A 15092-nucleotide genomic window follows, 5' to 3' on the forward strand; every position below is an offset into this window, starting at 1 on the left:
AGATCCTTTAAGGGTTCAAGCACTGATTATTTCACTTAGGACTGTTGCAGATAGTGATACAAGCACGAAATGCTCTCTCCAGCAAAACTCCAAAACAGAGGAGAGCCAAGTACAGAATACCAGCACATCAGCTTCATTTTCTGAAAGCTCTCAGAGCTGACTTTAGAGTGAGGAGAAACAAGCAGTGATTCTACAGATTTTGGCCAGTCAGTTGAGCGGAAATTAACTATAGGATCACCCCTAGAATCTCTGTTATTCAAGGTATTTAACTGAGTCATGCAGTTGCACAGCTCATTTCAAAGCTTACAATCATGAATAAAGAGGAAGAATAGAACATCAAAAATTGAGGGAGAAATTATATCAGGAGACACAATGATTTTCAGAGAATGAAGTAAAATCTCTGACACTCACGTTGCACTTCAGCAAACACTTGACCCCATTCAAAGATGAACAACAACAAGCTACTTAAAAATAAGAAGGAAAACAGAATAGGTAAAAGATATACAACAGGGGAAATCATGAAACAGGCTTTTCAAAAACATTCAAAAGATACTTAACAAATGAACTTTAAAACTCTACTGAAGGATTCAACAAATACTCAAATACATAGAAAGTCATACTTGTCTTTAGATAAGGCAACTGAATAGTATGAAGTATCTACTTCCCTATAAATTGATCTGTGTATTCAAGCCACTCTCAGTAAAAAACGCTTTCACTTCAATAAAAGAAAAAAGTTGTGAAAAATCACAGTCAATTTTCATGCAGGTGAAAGTGACACAGCAGCTCATTTGAAAGTAGTAAATGAAAACATTCAAGATAATCTTAAAAACTAAACTTTTAATTTCTGAATCTTAATTTGGGAGAAAGACAGTTTGTTCCCAACCACCAATTCACTCCTCCATATGCTGTCAACTTGGTCCAGCTGCCTAGTCAAAGCTGGACACCAGGAATCTAATCCTATCTCCCAAATGGAGGTTACAGGGGTCCAACTATTTGAGCTATCACTGTTGTCTCCCAAGGTCTGCATTAATAGGAGGCACAGATCAGGGTTGGAATCTGAACTTGAGCCCAGGTCTTTTGATATGGAATGTAAACCTGCAAAGCAATGCCTTAACTGTTTAGTCAAACATCAATCTCTTAAAAACTTATTTTATAAGAACAACTTTTGCCATACACTAAACTGCTTGTGAGAAACTTAGGTCTTAGTAAAAGATTAAGCCTGAGAAAGAATAACTCTACTGAATAGAAGAGTCCATAAATATGCCTAAAGAGAAAAATAAATCACATCAGAGAAAGGGAAGGAATTGATGACACTGAATATTCAACATTCCATAAATAACACTTAAACAAATGGGCAGTCATGTTGGAAGAAAAGCAGTATAGGTATTCCAATATTTATATCAAAATTATTTCAGAAAGATTAAAGTTTTACATGAAGAAGAGTACTAGAAGAAACATGAAGAATTTAAAAATATATATTTTAAAAGATAAATAGCTTCTGCTTCATTACAACAGAAAAAGATCTTGATGCAGAAAGATTTTTTAACTCAAATACCAAAATGCCACACTGGAAGAGTAATCATGAATGCTATTACACTGGAATTAGAACTCTTTTGCAGGAAAAAATGTATATTTATGTTTGAGACGTGTACAGTAATTTTTCTTAAAGCAATGCTTAAAATGAGTGTTTAAAATACAAAATGATGCCTATTGTCTGAACAGTCATCCTAAAAAAACTAATGAAATACGTTGTGGTATTACCAATTGAGGTGATCAAAAACATAACATAATGAACCTAATAAGGGAAAAGTTAAAGGTATGAAATAGTAATCATGCTTATAATTGTTACAGATACAGATAGTCATTTTTTATACAAAGAGTGATTATCATTGATCCCAGAATTGCTACAATTTATTTCCAAAATTTGTATAGCAAACATTTTGTAGTCAGAAGCATATGTAATACCAATTAATACAATCTTTCAGGGAAGCCGAATGCAAAAAATATATAATAATTTCAATTTATATAACAGAAGAGGAAAAGATAAGGGAAATACTTGAAAACAAGTTTCATTAAGCAAAATTTGGGAGATAAGAGCTTTGTTTATCACATTTATACATATTTGTGTCTTTAATATTCAAAATAATAAATAGTATTGGACAATTTATACTGCATACATTAAGCTGTTAGTTCTATATGACTTTATTCAATTGGAAAAATCTGTAATGTGATACTGTTTAACACATGAGTCACATTTTTATAGTAAAATAAGGAAGTCATGTCCAGTACAAACTAAATTAAAACTCTTAATTCAGTAAGGAGTAAATTAAATCTCTGGAGTCAAAACACAAACACGGACTGGTTCCTTGAGTATATATCATTTTTTCCAAATAAATACTATCTAAAAAGAGTTGTGATTGTTTTCAGTTGCTCTTTAATTGTTATACAGCAGATTGTAAGGACTGAAGTCAACAGCAAAGAATAAAAGATTTGCTGCTTTCTGCATCAACTGAAGAGATGTAAATCTGTAAGTGCTATGTGCTTTTACAGATAAATCTTTCATTTCAGCAATTCAAAAACACATTGCTGAAAAAAATAAAACATATTTTAAATAATGCATAATTACCCTGAAACTATTATATTGCATATCCATATGTTCTGTTTTGCCAAATAATATTGTTTTCTTATTTAAAGATTTATTCAGTTTCATTAGAAAGGCAGATTTACAGAAACAAAGAGGAAGATCTTCCATCTGCCAGTTCATTCCCCAAATGGCTGCAATGGCTGGAACTGAGACGGTAGAAGGTCAGGAGCTTCTCCTCGGTCTCTCACATGGGTATAGGGTTCTAAGGCTTTGGGGCAGCCTCTGCTACTTTCCCAGGCCATCAACAGGTAGTTGGAATGGAAGCAGAGCAGCTGGGAGATGAATGGGGAATGTAACACCAGCATTTGGAGGTGGAAAATGATCCAGTTGAACCATTGTGTCGATCCCTGTCATATTGGTTTCTAAACTTGCATGTTCAAAGTGTTTTTTGATACCTTGAAAACTCTGATTTTTCATCTCATAAATATTTAAGTTAGAATATTAGCTGTTCGGTTTGCACTGATTCTTGCTACAGACTTATATTTAAGGTAATTCTTATCACTGAATTAGAAAAAGTATGCTAAGTTACAGTAATTACTGAGTTTCAAATTCATGTGTTCTCCCTTCCTACCTATGGGTTTTCACTTTCAAACACTGTCATTTCAAGAAAACTAAAGCATCCCCAGCTGTAGGTAGATGCCTAGGTTGCCTTGTACCTAGACAAGTGTTACACTTCTGAGAGAAAAGCAGCAAATAGCTGGCAGACATTCTGGGCCTGGTTAATGCCAAATTTGCGATAACTAACAGTGTGCCAGTATAGTTGCTTTTTTTTTTTTTTTTTAAGATACGTCATGGGGCAGACACTACCAATGCTGGCAGACAGGGTCTAGAGACAGGGCCCAAGAACAACACACCACAGAAGGACTGGGTTTGGGCATTTGCACAATCATAGGCATGGGAGTAGTGGTGGATTTCTCAGGGAAGAGGGAATGGGAAAATGTGGCGGGGAAGACTACTGAGGGAGAGCACGAAAGATAAGGAATGACTCATGGGAGAATTCTACCAATCAGATTATTACATCGGAAGGTAAATGAGAAGGCTGAGACTGGGTGGATTGGAGGAGGGAATCCAGAGCCAAACCAATACACCAATACACCCACATACATGGCAGACCTGAACTGGGCATGTTAATAGGCAGTGTATAGTAAAGCTAGGACTTACGGCCTAGCTTTATCTGTCAGTATCTGTCATTTAGTGTTATGGAAGGGAATGGGTCACTTTAGGCTTGGTCCTGACAATAACCAGCACACCGGAGAACCAGGTCTGGGGCAGATTCTGTGGGGAATTTGTGGACTCATCCCTGTGGGACTGCCATGCCAACTGATTTACTCAAGAGCTGGGGATATGATCTAAGCATGGTCATAGAACTCATTGACACTCATGGGGTTGGGAAAGGTCAGGCTGGTTTAGGCTGCAGCACCTGCAGGTGGACCCAAGAATTGAATATGGGATGGGTTGGGGTACAATATCCACCAGCACAGGCAAAGGCCAAGAATGGGGGATAGATTGTGACACATAAAGGCCTAGCACCCAATTGCACACATGAAATCTTAGTCTGGGAGCGGGCCTGATGGGGGAACTTGGGGAACTCCACTGGTGGGTTGTAGTTCCTTCTGGTGAGCATAGGAGTTAGGGACAGATATTGGTGAGGCTGGACAAGGCTGCTTCATTCATCAGGTGTATGGTTTGACTCTGGGGGGAGTGGAGGCACAAAATAGTCAGGACCAAAGCAAACCATAGAACACTGCTATCTGCAGGAGCCTGGATGAAGTGTGGGCCATGCTAGGCTAGGCTATCGTACCTCCTGATTTTTATGAAAGCCATGGATGGGGGCAGACTGGGTAGGGTTATGCTATCATATCCACCAGGAAGAGTTGGGACTGGGAACTGGGCATGGAAGACCAGGCTGCAGCATCCAATGGCAAAGGCCAATAAGGGGGTTTGGCTATGCTAGGATGAATCAAAACATCTACCAACACATACAAAAACTGTGGCTAGCAGCAGGCCTGGTTGTGGAGCTAAGGGGACACTGCAGCTGGGCTATAGTTGGCATGCTGAGAGACGCCTTCTCTCTTTCTCTCCCCACTTATCCCAGATGCAGGAAGTAAAGAGGAGATTAGAAACAAATTCCTCATCCTTTTTCCCTATTCTTCAACCTCCCCCACTAGTGAGTGTGAGACTCAGAATGAGGATAGCAGACTGGGCTGGACACGACTGTAAGTGTCCCTCAGCATGAGTGTGGACTGGGTCTGGGATGTGCCAGACTGGGCTAGATTCCAGCACCCACTCATACTCATGAGAGCCAGGGTAGGTGCAGGCAACTCTAGGTTAGGTCTCAGCACCCACTGACTCACATGAGAGCTGAGTCTGGGGATGGAGTAGATGGTGCTGGATTGTAGCACTCAACAGTAAGTGGCAGAATGGGTGTGGACTGGTTGGGCAAGGCTGCTGTACCTGCCAGGACAGAAGGGGGGCACATCAGGCTTGGTCAAGAATCCACCAATGTGAATGAGATCTGAGACTGGGAGGTGACCTGAGAGAGAAGCTTGGGAATCACCTTTATTAGAATGAAGTCCCTGCAGGTGAGCACAAGAACCTAGGCTGGGAGTAGCCCTGATCAAGCTAAGTTACCGTAACCCTCAGCATTTGTGTGGGTCAGGTCTGGACCACTCCAAGTTGAGATAGTTTATAGCACCCACTGGTAGGTGTTAGAACCAGGATGGGTGCAGGAGAAGCCAGATTGGTTCACAAGAGCAGCCAGTTCATATTAGGGTCAGGACTGCTCCTAGTCCAGACTGTGCTATGCTGCAGCACCCAGCAGCATGAACTGGAACTGGGGGCAGGCCGGGCCCAGACAGGCTGTAGCACTGCCAGTAAATGTCAAGATGAGGCTGGCCTTACCAGCCTGGGCCACGACATGAGCTAGATTTAGGGAGGAGGGTATGGAGCTGGTAGGGAGACTGCGGGGGCTCCCCTGCTATGCCAGTGCTCCTGCTGGTAAACTTGAGAGTTGGGGGCAGGCCAGGCTGGAAAGAGCTCCAAAAGCCATTGGCTTATAGGTCAGCTGGGTTGGGGGAGAGCCAAGCTGGGCTAAGTGACTGTATTCACTGGTACATGCATGAGCCAGACTAAGTGCAGGCTGCTCAGGCTTCTCTGCAGCATCAACTGGCAAGTGTCAGAATGAAGGGCAAGTCCTGTCAGGCTAGACTGCAGAAGAACCTTGAGAGCACAAGATCTGGCACTGGGAGTTGGCCCAGTAGGGAAATTGTGGGCACCCATCTGATGGCTGCGGTTCCTACTGGTGAGCATGAGAATCAAGGATGCTGGGCCTGGCTAGATAGGTAGTAGTTCCCATTGGCATGAGTGTGGGCTGGATAGTGGATTCAGCTGGGCTGAACTAGACTCCAACACTTACTAACGTGGATGACAGCTGAATGGGATGTGGAACAGACTGCACCATCTTTTGCACATACTGGCATACACAGGAGCCCAGGCTGAAGCAGGACTAGTAGGGGTTATCAGGGTGGTTTTTTTTGTTTTTGTTTTTGTTTTGTTTTTTGTTTTTTTGTTTTGTTTTTGTTTTTGTTTTTGTTTTTGTTTTTGAGAAGGCTCTAGTTGCTGCTGGTGTTCGTGAGGGCCAAGGGTGTTTTGTGCAGGGTTGGCTTAGACTGCAGCATCCACTGGTTTGTATATGAGGTAGGGCTGGGGGCAGAACTAACCAAGTGACTGCAACTGGTGTGTGCATAGACTGATGTGGGTGGGATACAGACTCAGCCTGGACCCCACACTGGCTGACACACACAGGAGTCAGGAAAGGTTTCCTTGGGATTCTCCTTCTGGATCACTGGTCTCAGAACTCCAACCACAGGGAAAATCACAGGATCTGTGTCAAATCATTGAGGCCTGCAGAGGACTTCTAGTACAATGGAGGGCAGAAAAACATTGGGCAGTTCTCCAAGCTTTGACAGTGAGTATATAGGCAAATTGAGACACTAAGATGGACTAGGTCAACCAATGTACCCTGGGAGGATTTCCTCAATCTCGGAGCAATGAGTCAAGAGTGACTCCAAAGTATCTCAACCAGTTAAGCAGTATCTTAAGAACATGCTCCACATTGGGGATGCTGGGATGACATCGGGTGGCAGTTCCCCATCTCCTAGTGCTGAAGCTGTTGGCATGCTGAGAGACGCCTTCTCTCCTTCTCTCCCTACTTACCCCAGATGCAGAAAGTAAGGAGGAGATTAGAAACAACTGCCTCATCCTTTTTCCCTATTCTTCAACCTCCCCCACATTAATCAGTGGCCCATGTGGTCATCCGAACTTCTCAAACATGTTAACATCATCAAAAATAAAATGAATGTTTTGTTTTAAAAAAAAAGAAAATTAAAGCAAAAAAATGTGTTTTCAGAACTCCTTCACTTAAGGTTAGAGTTTCCATAGCTTGCAATTCTTGAGCAAATTAAACCATGCTAGTTTCTTCATTGTGGGGGACAAATATATTGATATTTCTTATGATGTATCACCAGTGTAGGGCTGGGCTATGGTACCCACCAGGAACAGTTGGGACTGGGGAACTCAGGGACAACATGATTTGTTTGCATCATCTGACAGTATTGCCAATTTATGCATTCAGCTCTTGTTTCTCTCTTTACATTTTCAGCAACTCTCTGGTGCTGCTACTTTAGAAAGTCTTTTCTTATGAGTCAGCCAAGTTAAAGAAGCAAGCGTACGTTCAGCTGACAACAGAGCGTATTCAGGGCCTAACTCTGAACAGCAAAGATTTAAGGAAAATGTGACATCAGTAGCAGGAGCTTTTTCTTAAGGGAATTCAGCAAAGTGGACATCTGACTTCAATTTGCAAAAGCAAACAGAGCAGGCCTGGCGCGGTAACCTAGTGGCTAAAGTCCTCGCCTTGAATGCATCAGGTTCCCATATGGGCACTGGTTCATGTCCCAGCTGTTCCACTTCCTTTTCAGCTCCCTGCTTGTGGCCTGGGAAAGCAGTTAAGGACTGCCCAAAGCTTTGGGACCCTGCACCTGCATGGGAGACCCAGAAGAAGCTCCTGGCTCCTGGCTTCGGATTGGTTCAGTTCCGGCTATTGCAGCCACTTGTGGAGTGAATCGACAGATGGAAGTTCTTCCTCTCTCTATCTCTTTCTCTCTGTGTATCTGACTTTCCAATAAAAATAAATATATATATATATTTTTTACGAAAAACAAAAAGAGCACCAGAAGGAAACACATTAGGAGATGCTATGAAGTATCTCTCAAGCCCCCTCCACTTCAGCCTCATTCCCTGGCAGCTTCTCCTTCTATCATAAATCACTAGCGGATCGAGTATGAAGACCAATGAGTGTGCCAGCCCAACAATTTCTAGCAATACCCACCCTCCTCTTCAACTGGCAGAGGTGATTGGTTCATCCAGGACTGATCAGTTCCATTTCTGGAATCAAAATTTTATTGAGGGCCCGGTGCGAAAGCTTAGCAGTTAAAGTCTTTACCTTGAATGCTCCGGGATCCTCTGTGGTCGCTGGTTCTAATCCCGGCACCCCCGCTTCCCATCCAGCTCCCTGTCTGTGGCCTGGGAAAGCAGTCAAGGATGGCCCAAAGCCATGGGACCTGCACCCGTGCGGGAGACCAGGAAGAGGTTCCTGGCTCCTGGCTCCTGGCTTTGGATTGGCTCAGCTCCAGCTGTTGCAGTCACTTGGGGAGTGAACCATCGGACAGAAGATCTTCCTCTCTGTCTCTCCTTCTCTCTGTGTATCTGCCTTTCCAATAAAAATAAAACAAATCTCGAGAAAAAACTTTATTGATGTATAAATCCTTGGCACTTGTTTCTTTCGGTTCCCACATATACTCTTTAACTTAAACATTAAAGACAGCTGTGAGTTGCCTTTCGAGTTAACAATTAATTAACTTTTAGATTTGAGGCAATTTCCTTTCACCTTAAATTTACCTTTTGATTTGAGGAAAGGATTTGTGATAAAAACTGATCAAAAGTTGGGTTGGGAAAGAATAGACCAGTCCACAAACAGGGCCCTACCTTAGTGCAGTGTGCTGCTGAATTATTTTTGCTTTCTGATTTTCTGCTATTTTGCAAGCTTGCTATATAAAGATGTGTCCCTGTAATATAGTAAATGCGGAGGAGTAAGGTGCAAAATTCTTCGGTTAGAGATCTATCGGTTGAAAAAGTAAAAATAAATAACATACTTTAGAAATAAAACAGATGCACTGTTAAAGTAGGTGCACTGATATTGCTAAAATCAATAATGCTCCCTGAAATTATATAAGAAACCTGAATATGCAGACATACCTGATGGTTTAAGTATGTGTCATGGTTTGAACTTTTTTTAAATATTTTTAAACATAAGGGGAGAAAGCCTTGTAAAGTAGAGACAAACATGTCATAGGATTTGGAAGACTATTAAGTAATTTAATACCAACAGGCTTATATATTCTCAAATATGGTCTTCCTTCCATCATAGTTTTTTTCCTGTAGGTTTTTGAAGGAAAATATGCTTGTATTAGGGAATAACAAATATGAAATAAAGCAGTTGATTATCTGCTGTGCTTGTGCCTTTATGCTCAGTGCAACGTCCGCTGCTTAAATAGGTTTAATGGTGCTCCTCTTTGCATTAATCTCCAATCTCAGGATCTAATTATCCTGAGATGAGTAGAATGCTGTCAAGAAACAGTTTGAGGCTCATATTATGCTTAAGATAAGTTGAGGTAGTAGGATATTCTCCCAAATCATGTTGAAAAATGACCCTGAAGAATGTGAAAACAACTTATATAGATGGCCTTTTTATGTGAGACATTATTCCCCCTCCCTTTTCCTTGTTTCCCATCCCTCACCCCAACCCTTCCACACGCAGGCCCCCCATTCCTCCCTCTCACCTCCTCACCTCTTTTCTTCCTCCCTTAACCCATTGCTCCCTGCCCTTCTCTTCCTCTTTCTTGCCCATCATCTTTCTCCTCCCCCATCCCATTTCCCAGCAGTAACTTGAGTCGGTGGGTACACTCCATCAGAAGAGCCAAGACCTGAGAAATATTATCAGAAGATTAATAACAGTTACCTTCGGTTAAATTTTTCTTTCCCTCAATATGTTCCACTTCTTTCTATGTTAAGTATCAGCTTTTTATAAGAGAAAAGTGCTCAATTTTTTGTAGCATGGCACATTTTATTTTAACACTTGTTTACTTGAGGTTGCAATAAAGTATCAAATGATGTAAAATGATCATTTTCAGTGAAAGGCAAAGAACATGTTACAAAGAAACTGCATTATCTTTAGTTTACAATTACATAATATAAGATGAATACAATTTTTAAAAATACAATTTCAAATTAACACATCAGTATAAATAATAACTCCATTATAATTAATTTATACACACCTATCTCAAATAAACAAATTCACAGAAATCAAACATGGCTTTGACAGACCTTCTTAAAAGCATACTAACCTTTTTTTCCAAGCAAATTTCACAATGTACTTTTCTAGTTAGCACAAGTATTGTATTTCTACAGCAAAGTAATAAAGGCACATATAGTGCAAGCAGATTTAAACCTTCAGTCTTCTGGGCTGGGAGAAAAAGAAAAAAAAAAACATTTGCATTGGTACATCAGCAACTTTGTTTTTTTTCAAGCAAGTATTTGTCTCAGTTAACAACTCTGGCATTTTGTTCACAGCTATAATCAAAGAGTAACATGACAAAAAGACCTCACAAAAATCAATACTCTGTAGCACCAAACATGCTTTAGATCATTGACAGCAGTTTACATATTTTGAAAAATATCACAATACAACAGGCTAGAATGAACTGATACTTAGACATCTTGGGAACAATTTTTAAACAGACTACCAAGAAAATATGAGAACACAAGAACGTAAGGAATACGGAATAGTGTTCAAGTTATAGGGCAGGTTTTCTTTTTTTCTCTTTTTTCTTTCTGTACTGTATTAACTTGCTTCACTTCTGATGGAACTTGTAAGTTCCTTGAAAAATCTTGCAGCCAGCATTTTTCTTTACTTCCGATACTTCCTGTTTCCATAATCTTTGCCGTTGTGGTAGTAAGCACCGTTGACTTCACCAGTGTAGTAATAAATGGATTTCAGGATGACGTTATCATGTAAAATCTGACCAATTTCAAAGTCCTCATCAAGGATGGCATCTTCTCGTGGTTCCAGCTTGCCGATATGAGGGATCTCAGGAGGGCTAAAGAAATTGAAGAATGATGCATTAGGAACCACTCTTGGCAGGATTTCAATTTCTCCAGTAGCAGTTGTGCGGCTGTAGGTGGTTGTCACGGTAACATCTTTTCCTCTTCTCCAATCTATCTTGCAGCCTTTGCAATCTTCAATCTCCCATCCCCAAGAGAAGAAGGGATCATTGTGATCTGGCTTTGATTTTATTATGTATGTCTTCACCAGCAGCTCATTTCTGAAGTATGGATTTGGTAGAAAATGAAATTCAAAAGTGTAACTTATAGGCTGGCCAGGTTTTGAGAACTTCAGACTAATATCTGACAGGAACCTCAGAATGGGCTCATCATACTTCTGAATCATAGGTCCCAGTCTGTCAACATTCTTCAAAACATTTAGCCAGTAATCAGGAATGCCTTTGGGATCCTCTCTTTTAGGCTTTCCCTTTCTAGCTCTTTTAAGATTCATTCTTTCTCTAGGCCTTGTCTCATGAAGTCTTTTATGAGCCTCTCTGACAGCAACCCTTACCTTAGGTTTTGTTGCTTTAAGCTCTTCCGTATCATCTGCCTTTACCTGGGCGACTTCTTTAGAGTCTTCCTTTTCTTCAGGTGTTGTCCGCATACAATCTTCAGAATCTTCTTTTTCTTCTTCTGTGGCCTTTACCTCAGGATCTTCTCTGGCAGTTGGCTTGTCTTCAGCCTTTACCTCGGGATTTTCTCCAGGAGTTTCCTTGTCTTCAGCCTTTACCTCAGAGGTTTCTTCAGGAACTTCCTTTTCTTCAGCTTTCACCTCAGCATTTTCTTCAGGAATTTCCTTTTCTTCAGCCTTTACCTCGGGAATTTCTTTAGGCTCTTCCTTTCCTTCAGCCTTTGCCTCAGGGATGTCTTCAACGGCTTCCTTTTCTTCAGCTTTCATCTCACTTTTTTCTTTGGGGTCATCTTCCTCACCCTCTAAAGGAGGCATTTCACTAGGGCTGGCATCCGGCACCTCCTCATCACTGCTGAACTCCTCATCCTCAGAATTCCATTCACATTCTTCTTCGGTAGGCTCATATTCTGCATTGATGATCTGAAATCGCTTATCATATAGAGGCTTATTGAGTTGTGCATACTTTCTTTCGAGATCATGAATCGCCCTGAGGAACATGGCATCCACCTTGTCACATTCATTTTGAATATTTCGGAGAGCCTGCACACGGTTTCTAACAGCCTGAGGTAGACTCTCCACGAAACTTCTACGCCACGGAGCCCGTTGCGCCCTTCTGGAAGGCTCCGGAAACCTCCTCTTTCTGTATAAGCGGCTGCGGCTGCTGCAAGTGCTGCTACTGCTGTTGCTGCTGCTACTGCTACTGCTGCTGCTACTGCTGCTACTGCTGCTGCTGCCGCTGCTAGAGCTACTGCTCTCAGATTCTTCCCCAGAATCACTAGCAGAGCTAGCCATCTCCTCTTCAGCAACCCCCTCGCTGGCAGGTTCCAAAACCGTTTTAGGATCCGCTTCTGCCATCCCCAAAGCCTGCAAACCTCTTAAGGTGGTGACTACCGCGGAGATCGCGCGCCCGGAGATGGGCAGAAAAGGACTCACGGATGCTTGGGGCGGCGGCGGCGGTAGAGATGACAACCACAGCGAAGGCAGCAACAGTGCAAGGCTGAGAGGGCCAGGGACCAGGACTCCGGCGGCTCGGACGCGGCGGTAAAGGCAGCAGAGGCCTGGGCGAGAGTGGAGTCGGCAAGACCTCTCCTGCAGCAGCTATGACAGATGGAAAAGAGTGCCGCAGTCCAATGGCGCAGTATGAGACCCCAGATCTCTTCTCGTTTTCGATCGCCAGCCCCCTCCCCTCTCAGTTAGACAGTCCGATAATTCCAGCCCAGTTTTCCTTTACTTCGCTTCTCATTTGCCGGACAATCTTGATTGACAAACCGCGTGTCCAATGACCGACCAAAGGCAACGCCTCCCCACAAAGGCTCCGCCTATCTTTCCAGACATTCCGCGGTGGGTGAGACACAAACCCCCGGAAGCCACCTTCCCCCCAATTATATTTATGGTTTTATAATTTTTTTTAAAACGCAGACTCTAGGTAAAAATATAAGCTTAGCCATAGTTCTTAACAAGAGAAGTGGAGTGTCTTTCTTCTCTCCGCCCATCCTGAATTCCTGTTTGGTTTGTCACGGGTCTCCTGAACAAAAAACAAACAAACAAAAAAATGATTAAAAAATAGGTGAAAATGTTGTAAATGGCGAAAATGGGTACTGTGACTATCGCTGTTTTTATTATTATTATTTTCTCTATTCTTTGAGCATGTATTTTCACGGTGGGATTAAAAAGGGGGTGGGCAAAATCGTTTATTGGGAGAGGGGGAGGGGCTAGAGAGCAGGCATATTGCATTCCACGTAGCAGATTTAATAAGTGCTGTCTGTGATGTTTGGCAAGCCTGGTTTATATCCATCTACAAGGTTTGCGATCTCATGTTACCGTGAGTCAGTTACACCATTTTTATTTTATTTCTCTTTTCTAAACTGGGAGATAATACCACAGCCTTGCTGCTAATGCGCCACATAGCCCATTTCAATGCTTGCAATAGCCTTGTAAATAAAACAAAGGGGTATTCAAATGTTACTGCTATTACAGAGAAGAAGGTTTCCTTTATACTTTTATGAAGCAGGTTTCAATTCCAGGAACAGCAGGATGGGAGGAGGGGGGGGTTTGTGCTAATGAAAGTGCATCCTCTGTCAGCATATACGATGTAACATGCTATCAGTATTGTAAGATGCTAGCCATACTAAATTATGATTTACAAGTCCAGTAATATGTGAAAAAAAAACTTTTGCAAAATGAAGTGTAAGTACAGATTCGTGTTATTTTTATTTACAGGATGCTTTTCTGCTACAGAACAACTCTCTTGTTTCAACCCAAAAGACCAGTGTTTACTTTTCACTGAAAGGTAAGGATTGGATTTAGCCCATTTTTATGAATGAGAAAATAAACTATCTGTATTTGAATACAAATCCACCTAGTCTTTTAGAAATTTAATTGAATGGTGTCTTGATATTACAATGGGAGTAGAAAAATCTACAAAGGCAATTTGGCAAATTGATGTGAAACCAAAAAACAAAAACAAACAAACAAATACAAAAACTATCTAACAACATTCATTACATAAACTGATCATAGAATACAAGTAGCAAGATATAAAACATGATGAATTCATTTCAAATGAGTGAATAAGTTAAGGTGAGATTAACCTTTCTGTTATATTTTCATTGTAGCATTTGTGCTTTGTCATTTAGTCACACATTTTTAAAAGTTGGGTAATGCTTTAAAATTTTGTAAATGAATTTACTTTAATTGCTTTGTATTCATTGTCAAAGTGTATAAACATTGTAAAGATAAAATTCTGGCAAAGAAAAATTCAATGATAGAACCAGAGACACAAAATCTTAACAACAGAATAATAACCACTGTTAGCATTTGGTGCATTTGCTTCCAAAAATTTTATTGTACATAAACACCTGCATATTTATGCATTCTGTTTTGTCTGTGTTACATTATCTTTATAATCTGCTCATTCATTTATCAGTTACTTCTGAACTGTTTCATGGAAAATGATCAGCATATGATTTTCAAATAGAAATATATTCTAGCTTTCTTAATTTATTTAACTTATTTCCTGTTATATGGTGACTGTTTTCACACTCTCTCTCTTCTTGTGTCCAAACTTTTTTCTTGTGGAAAGAAATTGTTCTTGGACACCTAGAGGTATACGTGATTGTGAACATTAATATGATAGATTACTAGAAGTGGGGATCCTGAACTAAATGAAGTTACATGTTCATTTTAGTGTTTCATATATACTGATAAATGCTCTCTAAAGACTGTCACCATTTACTGTCTGACCAATAGTGCAGAAGAGCTTAGGTAATTATTAAACTAAGATATTTTATGCCTGTCACACACGAGACTCTTGTGATAGAGTATGGCAGTATGGTATAATGGTGAGCATAACCTAATTGGATGCATATGTTTTCATATTCTCAATTTCAATGAAAATATATGTTATAGAATAATAACTTAAATCTGTTGTATTTTACTGTAAAATTTGTTCTGCAACTTATTTTCATGTGAAATGGCAGATATATATATATATATATATATATATATATATATATATATATATATATATTAAACATTCATTTATTTCCACTGGAAAGTCAGATATACAGAGAGGAGGAGAGACAGAGAGGAAGATCC

At 40.7% G+C, this 15092-nt stretch overlaps 1 protein-coding gene across 1 annotated transcript; it reads right to left on the minus strand.

Annotated features, from left to right (window-relative positions):
• Positions 1 to 9849: 9849 nt before the first annotated feature.
• On the minus strand, positions 9850 to 12731 carry NAP1L3 (nucleosome assembly protein 1 like 3). The gene has a single exon (XM_058658979.1). It carries the CDS (start codon positions 12348 to 12350, stop codon positions 10671 to 10673), a length of 1680 nt encoding a protein of 559 aa, XP_058514962.1. The 5' UTR covers positions 12351 to 12731; the 3' UTR covers positions 9850 to 10670.
• Between the last annotated feature and the right edge of the window lie 2361 nt (positions 12732 to 15092).

The sequence above is a fragment of the Ochotona princeps genome, chromosome X (genome assembly GCF_030435755.1).
Source record: "Ochotona princeps isolate mOchPri1 chromosome X, mOchPri1.hap1, whole genome shotgun sequence".
Classification (NCBI taxonomy): Eukaryota; Metazoa; Chordata; class Mammalia; order Lagomorpha; family Ochotonidae; genus Ochotona; species Ochotona princeps.